The 26,371-nt window shown below is 39.1% G+C and overlaps 1 protein-coding gene across 1 annotated transcript; it reads right to left on the reverse strand.

Moving 5' to 3' along the window:
* Positions 1-4,509: 4,509 nt before the first annotated feature.
* On the reverse strand, positions 4,510-10,084 carry LOC109172955. Its single transcript, XM_019322206.1, has 4 exons — positions 9,668-10,084; positions 6,282-6,683; positions 5,746-6,078; positions 4,510-5,151 (listed from the first exon to the last, which is right to left on the reverse strand). Exons 1-4 carry the CDS (start codon positions 10,082-10,084, stop codon positions 4,510-4,512), a joined length of 1,794 nt encoding a protein of 597 aa, XP_019177751.1.
* Positions 10,085-26,371: the final 16,287 nt, after the last annotated feature.

Raw genomic sequence — 26,371 nt, forward strand, 5'->3', positions numbered from 1 at the left:
CCGCACTTGGGTCCTCCACCAGGGCACGGTGTCTCAATCTTCTCAGCCGCTTCCAAGCCCTCCGACAGGGTGACATGACACCGGCAGAATACCTCGGCAAGGCACAACTGCTTGTGGAGGATCTTGCACTGGCCGGTGTCCGATTTCCCTCGACGAGCAGAACTTGTATGTCTTCCGCGGTCTTCGACCGGAGTTTCGATCAATGGCAGCTTCCTTGGCCGTTACAGGTACCCCGGTGTCTCTTCCTCAACTCTCCGATTATTTGCAGGCCCAGGAATTCATTTATTCTGATGAATTTCCAACGGGTGGGTTGCCGACTGGTTCGCCGACGGCAATGGTTGCGAATCGCGGTCGCTGGCAATCGACTGATGGAGGCCGGCAGTCGCGTGGAGGAGGACGCGGGAATAATCGTGGTGGCGGACGGTGGAACACTGGTCGGGGCATAGGAGGCTCACCGCGTTGCCAGATTTGCCGGTGTCACGGGCATACTGCGGTTTATTGCTTCCGCCGGTACAGTGACCAGCCACCGCCTCAGGCCAACGTCGCTGTGAATGGAGACACCGCCGGCAGTGTTGCAGTCTCGACCACGTGGTTCCCGGACACCGGAGCCACCGCACACGCCACGCCGGATGCCGCCATGCTATCTAATTCCGAGGAGTACTCCGGCGGGGATGTTCTTCGTGTTGGTAATGCGACGGGTTTAGGTATTTCTCGTGTTGGTTTTGCTTCGATTCCCACTGTTTCCAAATCCTTACAATTGTCAAATGTGTTATACGTTCCTAAACTGTCGGCTTCATTATTGTCTGTTTCTCATTTCACACATGATAATAATGTCTATCTTGAATTTCATCCTAACTTCTTTCTTGTTAAGGATTGCATCACCAAGGCGGTTCTTCTTAAGGGACCCAGTTCGGGTGGTTTCTATCAGCTGTCAGTCCCGAGGTCACATATGGCTTTCCTATCCGCCCGAGCTTCCCCCGTGGTTTGGCATCGTCGGTTGGGCCACCCGCATGATCGTGTTCTTATTCGTGTGCTACGGGTATGTCCGGTCATCCCTCATAAATCGAGTTCCTCACTTATGTTCGGCTTGCCAACTTGGCAAGTCTTCGCGTTTTCCTTTGGATAGAATAAACACTTCTAGTTATAATGTCCTTGATCTTTTGTACACGGACATTTGGGGTCCGGCTCCCGTTGTTTCAGCCGATTGTTTTCGTTATTTTATCTTATTTGTTGATGACAACACTCGCTATTGTTGGTTTTATCCACATCGTGTAAAAACTGATATATATATAAGGTTTTTGATTGTTTTAGGGCCATGGTAGAACGATTGTTTTCTCGTTCTATCAAGGCCATCCAATCTGATTTAGGGGGTGAATACCACCGTCTGCATTCTCTTTTTCTATCTCTTGGCATTGTGCATAGGCAATCTTGTGCTTATACACATGAGCAGAACGGGCGAGTAGAGTGCCGGAATCGGCACATTGTTGAGACTGGTCTAGCTCTACTTGCTGAAGGCTCGGTACCTCTAAAATACTGGGATTCTGCCTTTGAAACCGCAACCTACTTAATCAATCGCCTTCCATCCTCAGTCTTAACTTTTGACTCTCCTCACTTGCGTCTATATAAAACCCCACCAACTTACACTTTTCTTCGGGTATTTGGGTGCCTATGCTTTCCTTATCTACGTCCATACAACCGTCATAAAATAGAGTTTCGGTCCGCCCCATGTGTTTTCTTAGGGTACCCCATGTCTTATCGGGGATATCGTTGCTTAAACCTTAACACGGGGAAAACCTTTATTTGTCGCCATGTTAGATTTGACGAATCTGTTTTCCCTTTTGCTACAGCAGCTTCTGTGCAGGGTCCAGAACAGAGAGCGGACATTACTGAACCTTGGGGTTCAAGTCCAGTTGTACCTTTTACTGAAGGCTCGTCTACTTCTCCGTCTGTCCCACCAGCAAGGGATACGGTTGCTCCGTTGGATATAGAAGGACCTTGTACCACAGGCCGTCGGTCTAAGCAGCCAGTACAACAAAGTCATGTCATGCGCTTGGGTCACATGACTCGGGGTACCGATGAACAGTTTTTAGCCCTTGCTGCAGCTAGTGACACGGCTGATCCAACCTGTTACACTTAAGCCGTCAGTCACCCGCAGTGGCGGGATGCCATGGACCAAGAGTTCAATGCCCTGCTTCATAATGACACCTGGACATTAGTCCCGCCGAAACCCAACATGAATATTATCGGGTGCAATTGGGTATATCGCACTAAACGGAAAGCTGATGGGACTATTAAGCGCTACAAAGCGTGTCTAGTAGCAAAAGGGTTTCACCAGGTGGCCGGCGAAGATTTCTTTGATACTTTTAGCCCCGTTGTAAAACCTACAACGGTACACTTGTTTTCTTTTGCAGTATCTCGCCGATGGACTCTCCGTCAACTTGATGTCCACAATGCCTTTCTCAATGGGCGTCTATCTGAGACAGTCTTTATGTGTCAGCCACCAGGATATGAAGATCCAGGCTATCTAGATTATGTGTGCCATCTTCAACGCTCCTTGTATGGTTTAAAACAGGCTCCTCGGGCCTGGTTTAAACGGCTTCATGATTTTCTTCTGTCTGCAGGTTTCACTGCCTCTAAAACCGATGTCTCTTTATTCCACTACTCAGCTGGCTCTGCCCATGTGTTCTTGTTGGTGTATGTAGATGACATCATTATGATGGGAGATGATCAGACCTTGCTTGACACTTTGCTGCAACGATTATCTACGACATTCAAGATTCGGGACCTTGGCACGCCAAGCTTCTTCCTCGGGATTGAAACTCTATCCATCAACGGTGCCCTGGTCCTATCTCAGCGTCGCTACATGGGAGACATCTTAAATCGGGCCGGTATGACTGACTGTAAACCCCTCACCACCTCGGCTGCTGTTACTCAAGCTGTTGCACCTAATAATGAACTCTACGACAATCCCACACAGTACCGCCGCCATGCCGGCGCCCTTCAATATTTAACAATCACACGCCCGAATCTCTCATACTCTGTCAACCGCATGCGTCAGTTTATGCACGCCCCAACCATTGAATACTGGGGGCTTCTACAGCGGGTTCTACGGTATGTTAAAGGGACGCTATCTTATGGTCTTCGTTTACAGTCCTCTGCATCCACTGACATTCATGCATTCTCTGACTCGGACTGGGCCGGGTGTCCAGTAGACCGGAAGTCCACAAGTGGCTATGCTGTGTTTCTAGGCACTAACTTGGTCTCGTGGGTCTCCCGAAAACAACGAACCGTGGCCCGATCTTCCACTGAGGTAGAATACAAGGGGTTGGCAGATGTTTCGGCTGAAGTTACTTGGGTTATTTCACTGCTGCGTGAACTTGGTTTACACTCAGGTCGGCCTACGACGCTTTGGTGCGACAATCTTGGGGCCACATACCTCTGTGCTAATCCCGTTTTTCATGCCGGACTAAGCACATGGAAATTGATTTCCACTTTGTTCGTGATAAAGTTGCCTCGGGAGAGTTTCAGGTCAACTTCGTTTCTACAAAAGATCAACTGGCAGATATCTTTACGAAACCTCTCCCGTAATCTCGTTTTGGACTGCTGCGTGGCAAGCTCAATGTTGTCTCATCCCACCTTGAGCTTGAGGGGGTGTGTTAGACATATTAGGAATGTGCATGATTATAGTGATTATGATTTGATTGTGAGTGATTAGGGTGATTGAGTATTGATTGTATATTGATTGTAATTAGTCATTTCCTTTCTAGTAGACTAGAGTATTATTATATTTCTAGTAGACTACAGAAATACAAACACTCATTGGACCATGTATACTTCATTTTCTAGATCTCCATGTAAGAAAGCATTATTTATGTCTAGTTGTTGGATATCCCACCCTCTTCTGACAGCCATGGCCAAGAATGTCCTGATAGTTTTCATCCTAGCCACAGGAGAGAATCTCTCTATGTAATCCACCCCAAGCTATTGAGTATAGCCCTTGGCAACCAGTCTGGTTTTGTGTCTCTCTATGGATCCATTAGCTTTATGTTTAACTTTGTATACCCACTTGCATCCAATGGAAGTTTTTCCTGGTGGTAGATCTGTGAGAACCCAAATCTTGTTCTCAACTAGAGCTTTTATTTCAGCCTGCATGGCCTTCCTCCAAGCTTCATCTTTCACTGCTTCATTGTAGGATTGGGGCTCATGTGCAGAAATAATGGATGAAGCACATGCCCTGTTGTCAGGAAGCAAGCATTCATAAGATATAACTTTGCTGATATCATGTGGGGAGGTTCCAATATGTGATTTGCTTGCTAAGTGACAATGGTAGTCATGCAGTCTGGCAGGAGCATGTTTAGCTCTTCCTGACCTCCTAGGTTGAGGTGGAATAGGACTTTCATCCACTGCATCTTCTTTTGGAATTAGGTCAATATGTATTCCAGAATCCATTTCATCATTTGTCCTAGCATCATCTGCCATGATTCCAGCATTGTCAAAGTTATCATTACTTTATAGAGGTGTAATATCTATCTCAGTGGATATAGGAACTAAAGGCAGTGTAGGATTGAACATCTCAATTTCAGGTGCCTTTGGATTATCTGTTGAGTGGCTTTCTTTGAGAGGGTACACTTGTTCATAGAATTGGACATCTCTGGAAACAAACACTTCTTGGCTAGTCGAATCATATAGTATGTAGCCTTTTATATTTGCAGGGATTCCCAAAAAAATGCACTTCCTGGCTCTAGACTGCATTTTATTTCTTCCTTGTGATATAGTGGAACCATAACATAGACATCCAAAAGCCTTCATTTGATCATAATTCACATCTTTCCCAAATAACATCTCAAAAGGAGTTTTGTTACCAACTGTGGCAGTAGGCAGTCTGTTGATCAAATAGGAGGCATGTAAGACACAATGACCACAGAACTCCATTGACAAACCAGATTGGAATCTAAGAGCCATAGCCACATTTAGAATATGTTGATGCTTTCTTTCTGCAATACCATTCTGTTGAGGGGTATATACACAAGATCTTTGATGCACAACCCCTTTATCATTGCAAAAACTGTTCATCATAAACTCACTCCCATTTTCTGTCCTTACAACTTTGATCTTTGTGGCAAATTGAGTTTCAACATAGCTGTAAAAGTTCTGAAATAGGGACTTCACCTCTTATTTGTGCTTCATTAAATGTAACCATGTGAACCTACTATGATCATCAACTATTGTTAGAAAGTAGTGTTCTCCTTTTAGAGAAGCAACAGCCAAGGGCCCCCAAACATCCATATGTATTAAATCAAAGCATTTTGCAGCTCTAGAAGTACTAACAGGGAAATTAGATCTTTTGTGCTTAGCAAAATGACATGCATCACAGATAAACTCAGAGGATTTTCAAAACCGTAAATCTTTTATCCCATTCAAAATATGTATCTTATTCATAGGGTAGTGCCCCAGCCTACAATGCCACAATTCTAAAGATAGACTATTACAATTAACGGTCCTATCAATCTGAGTGTGTTTTCTTTTAATAGGAGGATGAGTGATCAGGTATAACCCATTCCTTTCTTTAGCAAAACCATCCACTATCCCATGGGGACCCTGAATGGTGAAAGAATCATTATTCATGATGATCTCACATGATCCTTGTTTTGTTAATTTGCTAGCAGAAACAATATTAAATGTGAATGAGGGGATGTGCAACACATTGGTTCACAACAGACTTGAGTGCAGTCTAATATTTCCTACATGTGTGACATTCACATTCTCTCCATTAGGTAGTCTAACAGATAATCCAAAAACTTTGTGATGGCTTTCAAAGTAATCTAATGAACATGCAATGTGATCAGTGGCACCTGAATCCAAAATCCATATAGCATCTATTTCACAGTTAATATGAAGGTTAGAAATGAACTTGCCTTCATTGGACCCCTTATAGTTGTTTCTGAAGTCTGTTCTCATCCCAGTGTTATTCATAGTGACAGCAGCATTAGTTGATGATGATTGACCTGCTTGGTTTTGATTCTGTAAGAGGACCACCAACCTCTGGAACTGATCTGCAGTCAATCCTATATCCCCAACCTGATTCAAGGATGAACTTGGGATGTCTTGACTCTATTTGTTTTTGGATTTATAACCTGGAACCCAGCCTGGGGGGGAGGGGGGGGGGGGTATCCATGCTTCTTATAGCATTTCTCCACTGTGTGACCAATCATGTTACAATATGTGCATTTTGGAACACTCTTTCCTCCATTATTATTGAATCTTTTCATGTTGTTTGGTACTGAACAAGCTGCAATACTTTGTTCATCTGTAAATTGATTCTGACTGGTTTCAACAGCATTTGATTGAATCAGTTCAGCAGCCTTTTGGCTAACAGCTCCATTGAGCTTTCTTTCTATCTTCAAGGTCATGTTGAGGACTTTCTCCATGCTAGGAATGAGGTCCATAACAAGCACTCCTGATTTTATGGACTCATACTCGTCATTTAGTCCCTCTAGGAACCTAATAACCTGATCATCTTGTTTTTCCTTCAGTATTTTACTCATTAGAGTGCATGAGCATCTAGGAACACATTCACAAGTTGGTAGGGGTCTCATGGCATTCATATGACCCCATAGAGCATTGCATTTCGTAAAATACTGATTAACACTTTTGTCACCTTGCACATTGGTGAAGATCTCATTCTGAAGTTCAGCAATTCTGTGAGGATCAGCTTGTGAGTATCTCTTGCTGAGTGCACTCCAGATGTTTGATGTAACACTCCGTGTTACGGCCTTCAATCCCAGATTAATTATTTAATTAGTTCCGTTAATAATAATTAAAAAGAATTTAATTCGGTTAGAATTTCCATTAATTAATTAATTAATGTGGTCCACCATGGATCGTGGACCCTTGTCTAAACTAGAGTCTTAAGCCTATTAGGAATAAAGAGAGTAAACCTTTTACTAGTCAGATTCTAATTAGGAATCCTAGCCCTATTTATCTATTAGGAATGAAGGAAGTAGGCCTTTACTATTCAGATTATGATTAGGATACCTGATGCTATAAATAGTGGATTAGAAAGCATTAGAACCCTTACCACCATAGTTATATTACACAAAAGTATTCCCAAGGGGTTCCCCACCACCAAGCCTAGGGAGGTCGATCGGATGGAAATTTTAGGGAAGAACCTTAATAGCCAAGGGAGGATTAATTAAGGCTATGAGGTAACCCATGTCTCAAAAAAACCTATTTTCCTTGCTATAATCTTCTTCTTTGGCCTCCTTGATATGCAATTCTATGCTTGTGTCTTGATAAATCTTTTATGATCTTGATGTTGATGAGATGATCTTATGTGTTGATCTTGATAATCTTGATGATTATAAGAGGTTCTTGATAATTGTGTGTTGCTCTTGATAAATCTTAATGTTCTTGATTTTAAAGATAAAGTATGATGTTATGGTTTAAATATGATTAGAGCCCTAGGTTAAATTGGGAATTTCGTATTGTGATGTACTTGATATATTTGGGTGGGATTTCGCATGTTCAGGTGTTGATTATGTTTAGAAATCATGTTAGGATATGTTCAATATGATTCTTGGTTTTGATCTATTATTTGACCACGTGGTGTCATCGTTCATGTTTAAAAGTGTCTAAGCATGATTTCGGGTTCCACAAAAGATCCCGGGACCCAAATATTGAAAAGGAGTCAGTGGGGGGTAGGTGGGGGTAGGGGAACCCGCCGCCTACTGGCTGCCCATTTTGGCGTCGCCGACAGCGGGCAGACGACTGCCCGCCGGGCACCCGCTGCCCGGTTTCTCGCCGCCGGCGGGACTACCCGCTGGTTTTTCCCCACCTCGGGATGTTGGCTTCCCCGTTTGATGTTTCCCCGATCCTCGTGGTGTCCCAACAGACTCTGTTTATCGTGCCTAAGTCTAGTTTGATGTTTCGGGTACCGTTCGTAGGATAAAAGAGTCTTGTGCATTGTATTCTAGTTGAATTGGTACCTCGTTGACCTAGGCGAAAGATGTATGAACCCCTTAGGATTATTCCTAGTATGTGGATGACCACGCATAGGTTTCGTTATACGTTTTCTCCCCCTTCCTAATGTGTTAATGTGGGTTGCATGTGCTTGTTATGTGTTATATGTGCATGACTCCCCAATATTGGCTGCGGTCAAATTGGTTTTACATGGGTTGCGGTCCACCGATTGGGCTCGTCAGCGGTGTGTAGGGCTGCAGTCCACCGTTGGGCTCGCCAACGGTTTTACATGGGCTGCGGTCCACCGATTGGGCTCGCCAACGGTGTGTAGGGCTGCCGTCCACCATTGGGCTCGCCAATGGTTTTACATGGGCTGCAGTACACTGATTGGGCTCGCCAACGATGTGTAGAGCTGCAGTCCACCGTTGGGCTCGCCAACGGTTTTACATGAGCTGCGGTTCATAATCCTGACTGTGGTCAGTGACACACTTTTTGGGCCACAGTCCACCGATTGGGCTCGCCAACGGTTTGATGAGTTGCGGTTCATCGGTTGGCTGCGGTCAACCTCTTCATGCTGCGGTATGAGGCAGGGTGCTGCGGGGCCGTGTTAGCGCTATATGTGCTGACCCTCATATATGGGCATGCGATTGGTCTTGTGGCGCCACCAAAGTGTGCTTATGTGATAAAGATATTGATTGAAAGATGACATGAATGATGTGAAACTAACCTGTGACCTTAGGATATATGATAATGTCTTTAATTATATGCTTGCTTATAACTGTTGAATGTGCTTATCCCTATCTGTCGAGTCTATTCCTGATTTTAAAGTTAGAGTATCCTAAGTATATATCTTCCTGCTTCAAAATGATTTTCTTATATATATATATATATATATATATATATATATATATATATATATATATATATATATATATATATATATATATGGTTGAGTTCAAATGAGGACAACAATATATAGAGGACTGTGAGGACAAATAATGGCCGCACGAAAAATTAATACCAAGCACACAACTTAATACTTTATGGCACACAAGAATAAATGTGAACATCAGGTTTCGAACCCAGGCTCTATAAATTAACAAATCTAGCACGCGACATACAAACTGTGGCACACGACTATATTCGGCCGTGCACACAACATACCGGCTAGTGGCACACACTACATCTGTCCTCACAGTCCTCTATAATATGCTTGTCCTCATTTGAATACACACACACACACACACACACACACACACACACACACACACACACATATATATATATATATATATATATATATATATATATATATATATATATATATATATATATATATATATATATATATATATATATATATATATATATATATACCTATATTGTATTTTAACGCGGTGGAGTAGGTTACCAGCATCATTCACTGAACAGATATATTTGGCTTTCAGGCACAGATGATTAGCTACCGAAGCGCGCTAGAGGACCCAAGGTTTAGGTAGTTAGATTTCCTTTCGGCCTGCGTGCCTTGATGATGTAATGATGTTTTTTAAAGTTAATTAGTTAGTATAGCCTGTACATCTGAGTTCTCCAGCTCAGGTGTGGCATAACACCCCAGACCCTTATGTTTAGAATGCTCTGTTTGGGATTAATTAACAGAATTGCTTTCCTATTATAAGATTAAAAAGTTTTAAAAATTTCGGGGTGTTACATTTGATGCTATGTCAAAGTAAAGTATGTTCTCTGCAATGGTGGAATTGAGAGATTTCATGATCCAAGAGCACACGATCTTGTTGCACCTCATCCATACACCATATTTGGGATCCAATACACCTGGACATGGTAAGGATCCATCAACAAAGCCATATTTGTTCTTAATTTCGAGAGCTACTCTCATAGATCTGCTCCATGAGTTGTAGTTGATTTCATATAGAGTAGGTGAGACTAAGATCAGGTTCGGATTTTCAGTAACATGCAGGTAGTAGGGATCATCAAATTCTTCACTTTGTTGGCTCGAATTCTGATTTGTTGCATTCTGATTCACATGATTGATGTTTGAATTTCCTTCGCCTGCTCTAGTGTTCATTGTAACAGCCGCTGCATAGCTTCGAGGAAGCTCTGATACCATGATGAGAAGCTTAGAACATTACATCTATGTAGGGAAGAAGAAGTGACTAAAGCTGAAAGGGAGAAAGATGAACTACATTGAAGATTGGAGAATGAACTAACTGATTACAGGAAAGAACAAAGCTACTGTTATATAACTCTGGTGACAGTTATAACAAAAAAAATAAGAAGAGTATTTACAAGAAAGCCCTTGAGCTTATTTTCAGTTTATAGAATGCTTCGTCACAATCATGTATTTGGCTATCCCACAACTTTTTGGTTATCTCAACATTTTGATAAATATCAAACAGGGAATCAATCATACCGTTTAAGATGTGACCATGACATATGAAGTCATCATTTCCCCACTTGATGCTTCAACGAGTTTGTTCAAGAGTCTCATCTTCAGACTCTTTCGGCATGGGGATTGTTCAGCACGTACACCACGTTCAAAGTGGCCAGGAGTAAATGCATCTTCTTCTGCCAATGCCTAAAGCCAACACCTTCAAACTTGTCCAACTCCTGGAAGATGGTTGACATGCCTTTCAAAGTGGACGCCATGATCAAGGAATTTCATAAACTTTTAGAATGTTAGAAGAAGGTGCATGGGTGTTGAAAAGGAACCTGATACATAGAAAACAAGGGAATGCTCGATCACAATTTTCAGGGCGTGAGACAGCTCATTGTCCTAAAACTTTATGATTTCCCTTAGCAAACAAGGTAAACAAATTAGAACTTTTGATATATATACAAGTAGAATATCAAACTTTTTAGGTTGCTTTATTAAAAAGTTCACCAAATTAGGGTTGCAATTTGAAATTTTTGTTTTATATGAAAACACTACTCTCTCGTAAGTACTGCAATCACTTAGTCAAGAATATAATACATTCTCGTCAAGCGTATATTGGCAACTGATGGAAGTCTATTTTATATCCATCATCAGACATCTCTTTTTCAATTCTCTTAAAATCCAGATTAATGAAGAAAGTTACTGAAAGTTTTTTGTAACTTCCACAATCATTATTCTCATAATGATTATAATAATTTAAATTTAATATTTAAAATATTCGCGGATTAAATATCAATGTAACTGATCAAGAATTCATTATATTAATAAATATAATATTTACAATTTCTCAAGAAAATTTTCAAAACCTTCTACACCTTCTTCCGAGAAGTAAACCTTTTGAACCTTCTTCCGAGAAGTTAACGCATGAGAAGTAAACCTTCTGGACCTTCTTCCAAGAAGTTAACTCACGAGTAGTTAACTTAGGCTTCAGGAAAGTGAGCTTTCAATCTAATTTTTCTAAATCATGAAAATTTTCTAACATTCTTGATCAATCAAATTATAAAATTTTCGCCCAATATAAATAATATTTCTAAATTCACAACACCAAAATATTATTTATACTTCCCGTAGTCATGGCTGAATTAGCATATTCAAGTATTTACTATATACATGTCCAACACGAACTATTCCTAAACTACAATAAAGTAATACAGGCCTAAAGTTTAGACTAATATTGTCTTGTACAAGGTTGATCCCGGTCCCATGTAGTAGGGGAAAATGAGCCACCAATCCAACTTCAAAATCATCCAATGTATGGGTGAGCAAGGAAAGATTTAAAAAATCTCATCTACATCGACTTAGGGGTGTGGATCTAATCCAATATATATTATCTACAAATAGCGGATTTGGTGGATTATATGTGAATTCAATGGCAAATTTTAAGTCTGACTTAAAGCAATGCTTATTGAGCTTGTGATTGTAATGTCACGGAAAACAACAAATCTGACTTGATGAGAGAAAAAGACGAAATTTCAAATTTCAAAAATAACAATTGAGAAAGAGAAACGTAAAACCCTAGACTACGCATAAACAAATTAAAAATTAAAAATTAAAAATTAAAAATAAATTATAATTTTAAATTTGGTCATCACATGTCATAGAATACTCAACAATGGACTACTAGGCTTATGTGTGTGTGTGTGTGTGTGTGTGTATATATATATATATATATATATATATATATATATATATATATATATATATATATATATATATATATATATATATATAGAGGAATGTGAGGACAAATGTAGTCGTGTGTCATAATTTGTATGCCGTGTGCATAGATTTGTCAATTAATAAAGCTTGGGTTCAAAACCTGATATTTACATGTACTCTGGAAGACTAAACAATGTACTCTGGAAGGCTAAACAATGTTCACTGGAAGACACATAATGTGCTCTGATAGGCATATCAGTGTGCTCTAGAAGGCACAACATTGTGCTCTGCAAGAAGGAAAAAATGCAATGAAAGACAAAAAAATTTAACTTACACAAAAGTATCATAATGCCACCGCAATTTTTTTAAAAGATATCTCCATTTTGAACGCTTGATCTAGGTTCAATCAAAGGATGAGATTAAACCCTATTTTCACCTTAAAAAAACTATATATATATATATATATATATATATATATATATATATATATATATATATATATATATATATATATATATATATATATATATATATATTTCGGATATATATCCAATAATATCTTATATATTTTTTCGTGTGTATATATAAATATTATTCTGCGATATACAAAAGTATCATAATGCCACCGCATTTTTTTTAAAAGATATCTCCATTTTGAACGCTTGATCTAGGTTCAATCAAAGGATGAGTGATAAATGCTTATTTGTCTATATTTTCTACCATTTCTCTAAGCCATTTTGCATATAGATCATTCCAAATTTCATGAGATTGGGACTAAATTGTGTTATTTTGCAAGGAGTTTGGTTTGGAAAGCATTGGAATCAAAGATGAGTAATATCATGCATTTTGGTGGATATTGGAGTCAAGTGGAGCATTATGGATACATTTAGAGTCCATGGTAGCCAAGGAGAAGCTAAGTTGATGGGCAAAACACTTCCAAGGAAACCTAAGAGTGGTGTATTCAATGGTCTTAGTCATTTGGGCAAACCAAAACAAAAGAGGAGCAAAAGATCAAGACATTGTAATTTTCGCTCATTTCGGATACTGCTCGGTGTTTTGACCATATCTCGGCCTAGGAATGTCCAAATGGGGTGATTCTTGCACCATTGGAAAGCCAACTTAAAGGGGTACAACTTTGCTGAAGACTATAAGTGCCAATAAAATGGTTTTAGAGGAGGAAAATAGCCTAGAAGTCAAGACAAGTGCACAGAATTCTGTTTCCAGGAGCCTCGTACTGCCTCGCGTACGCCCATCCCTCATCCCATCCGAGATCTGAAAAAGGAACCAGGTGGCGTACGCCCTGCCGTACGCCCGTACGCATGCCAGTACGACCATTCCAGTGTTCACTGGAAATGCACCAAAAATGGGACGCCCTTGCGTACGCCCATCCATCAGCCCATCCATCAGCTCAAGAATGAAGCAGGTGGCGTACCCCCTGGCGTACGCCCATCCCTGAGGGCGTCCCTACCTGCTCTGCCCCTATTTAAGCTCAAATTGAGCTCTTTTTCCACGGTTTTGAGCTATGCTTGAGCCCTAGTTTCTCTCTTTCACTTCCCTTCATATTTTTAGGTTAGATTAGGCTTAGATTTATGTTTCTTAACACTTTTGAAGCTTGTAATCTTGGATTTGAAGCTTGGACTCCAACATTTCAAGATTCCACCATCCAATTTCTTTAGAGAAGTTTTCTTTCTTTTTTCTCATTCTTTTGAAAGATTTATGTTTAATGCTTGTGCTTTTGTGTTCTTTATGCTATTTAATCATGAGTAGTTAGTTTATGAACTTGAGTTAGGGTTGTATTATCTATCTTGATGCTTGATTTGTGCTTATTGCAAAAAAAGGGGAAGAACACTACCTAGGGTTCATGTGTTTGTGAAGGTGTTGTGTTTATATCTTGTTAATGTTTGATGTACACATTCATTAGCTTGTTTTTGGAGGATTCCTTGCCTCAATGAGAGTTGGGTGATGAATCCAAGCCACCCCTTGCATAGACCCGATTTCTTCCTACGAAAATAGGGGAAATTGGGGGCTTTAGATGCTTTGTGTGCTTGATAGACTTGAAATTGATTCACCACGAAAGTGGGGCATTTCCTTGTCCTAATCCTTGTTTATTAATCACGAGAATGGTTCATAGACTAGGATACCTACGTGCATTCCCGCTTGATTCCTTGGTTACTTGTTCTCCCTAATCCCTTAGGTTGTTAAAGCATCTAGATGATAATGCTCCCTAGCTTGAGTCCTATTTCTTTATTTTGTGTTTATCTTTGTATATATGTGTTAGTCTTATCATTTTCTTAAACTTGTAGTTTGCTTAGCTTCTTGTTGATTTCCTTATGCTAGTGCCTAGTTTATTGTGATTGCATATTGCGTGCCATATCCCCCAATCCCCTGAGGACGATATTTCACACCCGAGCTCACATCTTATTTTTGCTACACCAATGAGATTAAACCCTATTTTCACCTAAGAAAACAATATATATATATATATATATATATATATATATATATATATATATATATATATATATATATATATATATATATATATATATATATATATATATATATACAATTAGATTCTGGTGCGGTTAGGATGCCCAAGTGCGGTTGTGAGGTTTAATCTGGGTCATTCATCTCGCTTAAATTAACATCCAGGATTACCAAAATTTAAAAAAAAAATGTGGTGGCAATTTTGTAATTTTTGCATCCAGGTCAAAATTAAGGTTAGCGGTGTTGTGATTAATGTGCGTGAGTTTTGTATATAAGATGCGTGAGTCTTATGCGTAAGGTGCGTGAGTTTTGTGCCTAATGTGCGAGGGGTTGTGCTTAATGTGAGTAGTTGTTAAAACTTAAAGTGTGGGCTTTTGTGCTTAAGGTGCGTGTGATTTGTTCTTAATGTGAGTGGAGTTTGTGCTTAATGTGCGTAGGGTTTGTGCTTAATGTGTGTGACGTTAGTGATTAATGTCAGTAGTTGTTGAAACTTAAGGTCTGTGAGTTAATACTTAAAGTGCGTGAGTTTTGTGCTTAACGTGCGTGAGGTTGTGCTTAATATGCTTGGGTTTTGTACTTAATGTGTGTGAGGTTGTGCTTAATGTGCGTAAGTTTTGTACTTAATGTGCGTGAGGTTATGCTTATTGTGCGTGGATTTTGTACTTAATGTGCGTGAGTTTGTGCTTAATGTGAGACATTTTAAAATCTTAAGTGTGTGAGTTTTGTGCTCAAAGTGCTTTGTTTTGTGCTTAATGTCCTTGGATTTTGTACTTAAGGTGAGTGATTTGTGTTCTTAAGGTGCTTTGTTCATGGAGTTAAGGTGCGTGGTGATTAGTGTATTTAAGATGCGCCATATTAATAATTAAGGTGCGTCCAACCACACAACCGCACGGGAAGTCATCCCCGCACCTGAACCCTTCCATATATATATATATATATATATATATATATATATATATATATATATATATATATATATATATATATATATATATATATATATATATATATATAACAACGGATTTGTGCTTAAAGCATAATCTCAAAATGCAAAAGAAGAGAAGGAAGAAAGATAGTAAGTACGAGTCAGGCGAAGTGGCATTTTTCCTTAAAATCTTATTTGCCACCTCCGAAAAGTGCTAGGAGCGTTGTGGCCTAGGCTTCCTAGGACAAAACGTACTACGGTTCGATGTTTGAGCACCCAAACGAGCGAACCAGACGAACTAGAGCACGGGCAGAACACAATTTCAAGAATGGAGTTGGAGCAGAGTTTTGAGAGAAGGAAATGTGCTTTCTGTCGTGAGTAGTGTTTCTGTTCTCTATCTTCTAACCACTGCAAAAAACCTGCTGCTCCTACACTAGCTTGTATAGGAGATGGAGTACTTAATAACATTCATGATGGCATTCAATACACTTTTTTGTAACACTTGAAACAACCACCATTATTTGAGATTTAATTTAATATTAAAAATTGAATTAATACAGAATTAATTTCGTAACGAATGAATAGAATCTCCAACAGCCCAGAACCGAATGGTTCGTGCTGTTTCAGCGTGCTGCTCCCTCCTCGGCCAAGGCATGAATTAACCAGCAACGACATTTGTGCCCGTAGATCAATTCGGGATTTGATTTGCACTGCCCCCCCCCCCCCCTGCGCACGAGAGGGAGCATCTATGCTATATAATTCAATAAGCCTCTAAAAGACTCTTGTATAAATAGTGGGGCAAATCCTCTTCCCAAACCAATGTGGGGCAAAAGCTCATCTTTTCCCCTTCATTTTTCCAACTCAATGGGTCTACTTTGAAAATCAATATCTCATTCACCCATTATCCGTTTTGAGCGTACAATATATCTCTTCGTCTCACTACGAAAAACTCGAATCTAATTTGACCCGACCCATTTAGGAAGTGGACCCCACTGATAATTGTACCACAAAATAGCCACTTAAAATGACACTTTAATGCTATTTTTCCAACAATCCCCCATATGAATGAAAAATTGATTTTTAGGGTATTTTGAAATCGGGAGTAACTGTGTTCAACGGTCGATCCCTGCATAGGATAGGTAGGGATCACTATACCCTTTGAACCTTCCCTTGTGAAGATATGTATACTCTACGGACTGTACGGTAGAACGAAATGTCTTTGAACCGACTGTCGTTTGTGTAGATGATGACATATCTCACACAGGAACCTCCCAACCACGCTCTGTTTTCATGAGTGTGCCCATTTTGGTCGTGGATCACCTTCCTGGTTCTGCAAGAGTTTGTGAAGAATTGAACCCTGTTCAATTCTCCTTCGAAGAAACCCCCACTTCTCCCTCACATAGGTGATTCTTTTCCGAGTATCCCGCATACTCACACATGTCAACCGACATTCGAATTATTAAAGCATCAACGTGCTAGCCTCGTGCGAGAGTCACTGTTTCTAACAAGGAGTAGTAAGGAGTCCGAGACTCCATAGTGATACGCTCCGTTCCATAATTTAGTTGTCCCAATGAATCTAGGTGCTAGCTAGATTGGGTATCCACTATAGAACTTTTAGTCCAAGGGCTTTAGACATATTCCTCGTTCTAATTTCTCAACAACCATTTGCTTGTCCTTGGGTTAGCGAGTTAGCGGCCGCTACGTTATCTTTTGACATTACGTAGACAATAGAGATAACTGTTAGGAATATAGCGGAATAATGCGGAAGCGAAGAATAAAAAATTGAAAATTATAGAAGTTAAATAATAGAAAAAATAAAATGACAAAATAATTAATAAGAATGGGAAAATATAAATATAAATATAAATATAAAATATATATATATATATATATATATATATATATATATATATATATATATATATATATATATATATATATATATATATATATATATATATGTATGTATGTATAGGGAAGGGATCAGGTGCATTTGTAGCTTCCCGTGCGGATGTGCGGTAGATTAATGTGCGTGAGGTTTATACTTAATGTGCGTGAGATTTGTACTCAATGTGTCTGAGATTTGTACTTAATGTGCGTCATGTTAATATGCGTGAGTTTTGTACTTAATGTGCCTAAGTATTGTGTTTAATGTGCGTGAGATTTGTGCTTAATGTGCATGAGTATTTCAGAATTACGAGCTCAGAAGGAAGCAGAACAGAAACTCACGCAAATTAACACCCAAGCTTCTTGTTACTTCTTCCTTCAATTTGACCATGGATTTTGGATTATCAGCTACCTTCAATGCAGTTGAATGTTTATATAAATGACGCACGCACAGTAAAATTTGCACAGCAGTTAAGTGTGGATTTCTGTTGTATTATTCCCATAATTCTTAACCATCATAGCTCGCCTCCGCATCATCATCATCAGGGAGGGGGCAAATGGCTACTGGGATGGGGAAGAATCTGACATCAATACTTTCTGTTGCATTTTACACATTCACGCACATTATGTACAAATCTCAGGCACATTAAGCACAACACTCACGCACATTGAGTACAAATCTCACGCACATTAATCCACCGCACATTCGCACGGGAAGCATTCAACCGCACGGGAACCTTTCACTATATGTGTGTGTGTGTGTATATATATATATATATATATATATATATATATATATATATATATATATATATATATATATATATATATATATATATATATATATATACTCTACTTAAGAGAAAGAGGTGAATGGATAAGGATGAATTGCTATTGATGCAATTACAAAGCAAAAGACAAGTGTTATTTATACTAAAAATTGAGAGAATTGCTCAAGAAAGAAAGGGAGGACGTGCGCAGTAATTAGGAAATGCATGCAGTATGTGGCTTGCACCAATTGCGATAGTGGAGGGAGTGCTGCATGGCATAGTCTTCAATTTGGGCCACAAAAATTATCTTAACAATCTCCACCTTAGATCAAATTTATTGTAGAATTAACAACTCGAACAGCGAACTAAACTCAAGCACTGATTGAACTTAGTAATAGGAAGAGCCTTAGAATAGCAGGATGGATCACCATCAACCTCCTATGCGACTGAAAAACCATAAGCAACCAAGTTGGTTTCATCATCACTAGCATACCCAGCAGGTTTTTTAATTGTCCTCCTAGGACGATTCATAGCAATGGAATACTCTCGTTGTGGCTCGACGATAGGTGCGGTGTTGGTAGATGCATCATCTTTAGTATTACCATTAGTGGTAGTAATACTGTCAATAGGCCTGAACTCAAACTCCACCTTCTCACCAGTACTCTGCGTCTCACCTGTACTGAGAGCTTTTCCAGAAGAAAGTAGTGCATTTTCGTCAAAAGTGATATCTCGACTCAGAATGATTTTCTGAGAATCAGGAGACCATAGACGATACCCTTTTGACTTAGAAGCATAACCAAGGAAAATGCATTTGACAGCTCATGGGTTTAATTTACCCGTACTGGAATGAGCAAAAGCAGGACATCCAAAAACTCTTAAGATAGAGTAGTCAACAAGATTACCTGACCAAACTTCCTATAGAATTTTGAAATCAAGGGATGAATGTGGAGATCTATTTACCAAATAGCAAGCAGTAGAAACGGCCTCGGCCCAAAAATCACGCTGTTTCCATAACCCAGCATTCTAGAGCATACAACGAGCTCTTTTCAATAGATACATGTTCAAACGTTTGGCAACACCATTCTGCTGGGATTTACCAGGCAAGGTCTTGTTCCTGGCAATTCCATTTGGCGCACAGAAGTCATTGAAATCTGACTCACAGAACTCCAAGACATTTTATGTCTTGAGCTTCTTGACTTTTTTCCCTGTTTGAGTCTCAACAAGTATTTTCCAATTTTTGAAAATAAAAAATGACTGATTTTTGTGTTTCAGGAAATAGACACAGACCTTACGAGAGAAGTCATCAATAATAGACATAAAATATCTACAGCCTCCCATAGACTGGAATTTAGTTGGTCCACATAAATCGGAATGTATATATTTCAATACATCTTTGGTACGGTGTGTAGTAGTAGAGAAACTAACCCTCTTTTTTTTTTTACCAAAAACACAATGCTCACAAAATTGTAATTTACCTATACCTGAACCACCAATGAGGTCTTTCTTGCTCAGGAGATGCATGTCTTTCTCACTCATATGCCCTAGACACATACGCTATAATTGAGTGAGATCCGCATCAGACATCGATGAGGATACCGCTACTGAACCTGTCACAGTACTGCCATGCAAGACGTACAAGCTTCCAGAACAAGAAGCTTTCATGAGAACAAGAGAGCCTTTTATAACCTTCAAAACTCCTCCTTCAGCTATGTACTTGCACCCCAGAGATTCCAAGGTGCCCAAGGATATCAGATTGTGTTTCAAATCAGGAATATACCGAACATTGGTAATAGTCCTGATAATGTTATCATGAGTTTTAATCTGCACACTTCTAATTCCACTAACCTTGGATTGGGTATCATTACCCAACAAGACAACTTCACCATCAACCGGTTCTAGAGAGACGAACCAGTCTTTGTGAGGACACATGTGGAATGTACAACCAGAGTCCAGAATCCACTCGGTTTCACTTCGTTTGCAACCGGAGCTAACAGATAACAAAACATCGCCTTCTGAATCACTTTCAACAACACTAGCTTCAGTGGACTTATTTTCTCTCTCTTGCTTGTTCTTCAACTTGAAGCATTCAGTCACATCGTGAGCCTGCTTCTTACAGTACTTACAAGATTTGTTGGACTTCCATCCTTTGGACTTGGACCTAGAATTTTTACTGCTAGTCTCTGTTTCAAGTGAACGACCCCTTACGGTTAAGCCTTCACCTTTATCCTCAGACTTAATTTCAAAGTCAAACTTTTCTTTGGACAATAGATTTGACTTACCATTGTCGAAAGAAAGGGTATCACTACTATTACCATACGACATAATTTCTTTGAAATGCTTGTATGATTTAGGGAGAGAGACAAGCAATAAAACAGCACGATCCTCATCTTCAATTATGACATAAATATTCTCCAAGTCCAATAAAATAGAATTGAATTCATCCAAGTGAGATTTAATAGAAGTACCTTTCGGCGTACGGATTGTGTACAGACGCTCCTTCAGGCGTAGCGTGTTCGCCAGAGTTTTGGCCATGTAAAGCGTATCCAGCTTGGACGATGAATCTAACTCAGTCGTCTCACTTACTACCTCACGTAGAACCTCTTTAGACAGACACAAAAGAATGGTTGAACGTGTCTTGTCATCCAAATCTTACCAATCTTCATATGTCATTGTAGCCGGTTTCTTCTTCTTCCCAGCTAGCGCTTTCTTCAAACCGTTCTGGGTTAGAACAGCTTCCATCTGAACCTTCCAGATAGAAAAGCTAATTTTCCAATCAAACTTTTCGATATCGAACTTGGTAACAGTCGACATCTTTGAAAATAATTCTCAAATAAACCACTCTGATACCACTTGTTAGGAATATAGCGGAAGCGAAGAATCGAAAATTGAGAATTATAGAAGTTAAATAATAGGAAAAATAAAATGACAAAATAATTAATAAGAATGGGAATATATATATATATATATATATATATATATATATATATATATATATATATATATATATATATATATATATATATATATATTCTACTTAAGAGAAAGAGGTGAATGGATTAGGATGAATTGCTATTGATGTAATTACAAAGCAAAAGACAAGTGCTATTTATACTAAAAATTGAGAGAATTGCGCATGAAAGAAAGGGAGGACGTGCGCAGTAATTAGGCAATGCATGCAGTACGTGGTTGCGGCAATTGCGATAGTGGAGGGAGTGCTGCATGGCATAGTCTTCAATTTGAGCCACAAAAATTATCTTAACAATAATCCTAGTTGTGAGAAATTGTTTAATGGTATTATGTCTCCAACTTATAAGTCTAGACTTACCATTACACATCTAACTCTGTACTTAACCAATTTGGCTTGTCTATCGCAACGCACCAAATTGGAGGTACGAGTTAACCTTTAGGAACATTCCCGAAAAATGGCATAGCCATTCGGCCTACTCACTCGCGACATGAGTCTAAGGCTCTCAGCTTAGATCCCGTCATGGATCTTAGCTATCACAAATCGTTTCGATAATTCTCATACATCCAATTGCACTAGCCTACGTAAACACGTAGCCTTTAATGGACTCAGTGTCCTTTGATATCCGTTAACGTGCAATACTTTTCAAGTACAGCTAGATATCCCACGTAGTGCAGTCCAAAGTCATGAGTATACCTTAAATATCTCATAACTCTCACTATTGCCTTCTAGTGTGTATCACTAGGGTTACTCGTATGTCTACTGAGTTCGTTAACCGCAAAGGCAATATCCGGCCTAGTACAACTCATTAGATACAATTAAACTACCAATAATCTGAACGTATTCTCCTTGAGAAATACAAGCTTCATGATTATTGGCTAGTTGTACGTTAGTATCTAACGGTGTCCAAGCCACTTGATTAATATCCTTTGCAAGGATTCAATCAACACAATGGGATTGGCTTAACACGATACCATACGGTCTTCTCAGGATTTTAATCTCGAAGATTAAATCTTCCAAACTCACACCTCTCATGTCAAATCTCAATTTAACATGTTCATGGTAGAATTGATCATTTGATCGTTACTACCCACAATGAGTTTATTGTGTATAAACGAATAGTGATATCACCATCTATCGTAAGCAATACGCAGACCCACTTGTCACTTTTATTTATACTAAACTCGTTAGTGATCATTGCATGATCAAACCTACATGCCAAATACTAAGGCAATTGTTTCGAACCATACAATGATCTCACCAATTACACACTTTCTTTTCACAACGTGGAACCACAAACCCTCAGGTCGTTCCATGTCTACTAAGAAAGCGGTCCATCCATTTCGATGAACTTCCAAGTCTCACTAAATGGCTGTGACAAGTATCATACTACTAGATTTCATTCTCATCACAAGAGAATACATATTGAAGTAACCGTGGCACTCGCGTTGCATGCAATCCACAATTACAAGCCCGACCATTTTACTTCAATAAAATCATCCGGTTTTATCTTCCGATACGTGATCCATTAGGATCCAAAGGTTTTACAACCCGGAGGAAGAACAACCAGATCCAAGTATGATTCTCTAAGATAGAATATACTTCACTTTTTCGTAGCCTCTTTCATATTGGTCCATCTGTAGAAGTCACAACTTCTACATACGTTTTCGAGGCTCGTTTATCTAACAATCATGTCATAAAATCCGGCTCATTTCCTAGTAAACAAGTTAGAATATGCGCATCACATTCTAACATGTACGTAAAGAAATATGGACCACAGGATTTTCTAATCCTAGCTCTCTTGCTACATCTAGCTTTGAGCTCGGGTTCTCTTTCATACCCTTCAACCATAGCTACGCCGAACGTTCATTTCAACGTGCTAGGTCTTTTTATTGAACCTTCACAGAAATACATCTTCAAAGAACGATGAATTTCTTGATTCAATTTATCGTGTTCTTATGTACATCCAAACTATAGGACTTCTGTACTAAGAACCATAAAAGGAAAAAAAAATGCCTTTGGCAAGACACCCCCACATTTCAGGTATTAGTAGGAAAAAGCTTCCTACGTACCCACAACCCATAAGAAGCCTTATCGAGTTTCATGCGAGTAACCTTGTTTAAAAGGTACTTGTCCAAAGTGTTGTCTCACCCCACACACTTTGAGGTAAACCCGAACCTATCAACGTCTTGATATTTATGTTCAGCAACAACGTTCGATTGAGATAAATCTCATACCGTACGCTCGAGTACGATACCAGCGCTTGCTCAGAAATCACCAATAGGTGTTTTCATGTTCACCACATCGATTGTTTGTAACCGCATTAATCCACGATTAATTTGGTTGTCTCTTTTATTCTAATAGAGAGTAAACATGTGCTACACGTTAGTACATCACGTAGGTGCGAACAAATCAGCACTTATGAATCCACTTGGGATTGACCGAAAAACCAAAAATACGAATCGATGCAGCAGGCGACTTAGCTATAGCACCGAGGCCGAATCAATGCATAATGCATTGACTCGTGCTTAGCTATAGCACTGAGGCCGAAGTAATTTACATGAATCGTGTGATTACCACCAAATTGTCACAAATTAAAGTTTATACTTAAGCTTAATCAACTCATAATTATATTGCATAATTACTCTGACAATTCTGTGCTGTCAATTCCAAAGTTAATTACATTTTCCAAGAACTCCACGAGTCTTAATTAATTAGCATAACAAAGATTAGTGCTAATCTTAAGTGCTAAAGTAATTAGCATTTTTCAATGCAATTCAATTTGCATTCTCCGTTAGTGCTACCAAAGCAGTTATTTAACAAATCAATATTTGTCTCAATTTTAACTTTCATACTAGTATAATTTATAATTTTTGATCAAGTTAATTTTGACACAATTAACACTATCAAATCAACCAAATTTTCCGACTAGTTAAATCAAGCTTATATAATTGTACTCAGAATATTATTTAAAATATTCAACAATTGAGCTGTGACGCTCACGATTATATAGCTATCCCAATTTTTGACAAATTGATCCTTGAAATACTTATCGTTCTACATGAACTAGAACCAAAGTCCTTATGAGATTTCAAACATGTAACACGCTTGTTACATTCCGTTCCGGCCATTAAGCCATTTTCGCATTTTTCCACATAATGCTACGTGATGCTCAAAGCATCCTTATTGAATCTTTTATATATTAAAAATATCACACAAGAATATTTTAAAATATACAAAGTTCAACACATACAAATGGAATAATTATATTTTTATTCAAATAAAAATATTACAAGGATATTACAATATTTATTCCACAAATAAATAAATAGGAAAATACATTGAAAACAGATTCTTTATTCCTATCTCGTAGTAATCCTTCAAACACGTGTGCCTTGTTCCATTTTCCAACCGTCCACTCCATGAAGGGTGGTCCCGTAGCGCACATCGGGGGTACCTGTTAAAGAAACCTCAGTTGTGACCTCACTCGTCCAACGATCCACATTCTTTAACCCAAGAGAAGTTGTCCTCAACCTTTTCACCAGGATGACAGTTCGTTTCATTGTGGCTGCTCACTTCTTCTTCATAATCATCTTCAGGCCTAAACTCTCCATACCATGTAGTGATCACACCATAATTGGATTCATCGTGGCTTTTGGCTGATCCACTGGACAACACAATAAGTACCAATTGTGTGCCACCAGCCACATGTCTACTAGTTCGTGAACCAAAGTTCTCCGGAGCACCATCATGTGTTTTTGCAACTCCCATGGAAATATCATTTTCAACGTTGCTGCCATTAACCGGCATCACGGAATGTGCAACATCGTTGCTGTTCCGACCATTTGAATGTGCACCACTTGCAACATTCACGGATCCAACACTTTTGGAATCCATCGACTTGTTCATTATCAAAAGATAAGGTTTTAAGATTGTTGGGAATAATGAACCAAAGTCGATTTAATATCGCAGAATAATATTTATATATACACACGAAAAAATATATAAGATATCATTGGATATATCCGAAATATATATATACACACAAATATATATAAATCAGACCCACGATTATATACATATATATCTACGGAAAAAGATATATAAGCTAGTGTAGGAGCAGCATGCTGCTCCTACACTAGCTTATATAGGATATGGAGTACTTAATAACATTCATGATGGCATTCAATACACTTTTTAGTAATACTTGAAACAGCCACCATTATTTGAGATTTAATTTAATATGAAAAATGGAATTAATACAGAATTAATTCCGTAACGGATGAATTGAATCTTCAACAATCCAGAACAAATCTGGTAGACCGAACCAACGAATGGTTCGCGTTGTTTCAGCGTACTTTCGTGCTGCTCCCTCCTCGGCAAAGGCTTAAACCAGTAACGAGAGGAACTCCTTCGGCCAAGGCCAAAACCAGGCAGGCAACTCGATTCGGCCAGAAACCGAATCCTACAGTTCGGACTTGGCTGAAACCAAGTGACTATTATGTTAGGAAAAGATACCGAAAGTTGGCATAACTTAGCTCGCAATGCCAGCCAATTTCCGGACGACATTCGTGCCCGCACACACGAGCTTAGGCTTGAATCAAGCCATTTCGATCTCAGTTTGGGATTTGATTTGCACCCCCCTGCGCGCGAGAGAGAGGCTCCAATAGTGGGGCAAATCCTCTTCCCAAACCAATGTGGGACAAAAGCTCGTCTTTTTCCCTTCATTTTTCCAACTCAATGGGTCTACTTTGAGAATCAATATCTCATTCACCAATTATCCGTTTTGAGCGTACAATATATCAATCTCTTCGTCTCACTACGAAGAACCCGAGACCACTTTGACCCGACCCATTTCAGAAGGGACCCCACTTATAATTGCACCACAAAATTGCCACTTTAATACTATTTTTCCAACATATATGTCATACCTATAGGCCTATAGGCTAGGCTTTAAACATATAGACATAGGCCTATTTGGTTAAATAGGCCTAGGCCTGGCTTATTCAGTAAATAAGCTAGGCCAAGGTATGTCCAAACTAGGCCAAGTCGTCAAGGGGCCTAGCCTATTTCTACCGCTAATCCCATTCACATAAGTGGATATGGATTGGATGGGAGCGAATTGATTAAAAGATATCCTTTCTCTCCCCTAATCTCGTGACCCCGAGTTTGGACATGCAATGCAATGGGGCAAATTATATTATGTACGTCGAGTTCACCTTGCATGGTGTGTGTGTTCAAGTATATGTTCATTTTTAGTGTATTAT

The sequence above is a fragment of the Ipomoea nil genome, unplaced genomic scaffold, assembly GCF_001879475.1.
Source record: "Ipomoea nil cultivar Tokyo-kokei standard unplaced genomic scaffold, Asagao_1.1 scaffold0457, whole genome shotgun sequence".
Classification (NCBI taxonomy): Eukaryota; Viridiplantae; Streptophyta; class Magnoliopsida; order Solanales; family Convolvulaceae; genus Ipomoea; species Ipomoea nil.

What these genes read in the sequence shown, in the direction of transcription:
- LOC109172955 (XM_019322206.1), bottom strand. Translation starts at nt 10,084, where the DNA reads ATGGTATCAGAGCTTCCTCGAAGCTATGCAGCGGCTGTTACAATGAAC. An exon ending in AAAGTATTGCAGCTTGTTCA is followed by an intron (nt 6,079 to 6,281) that starts GTACCAAACAAC and finishes TCCTTGAATCAG; the next exon opens with GTTGGGGATATAGGATTGAC. An exon ending in AGAATGTGAATGTCACACAT is followed by an intron (nt 5,152 to 5,745) that starts GTAGGAAATATT and finishes TCCCTATTTCAG; the next exon opens with AACTTTTACAGCTATGTTGA.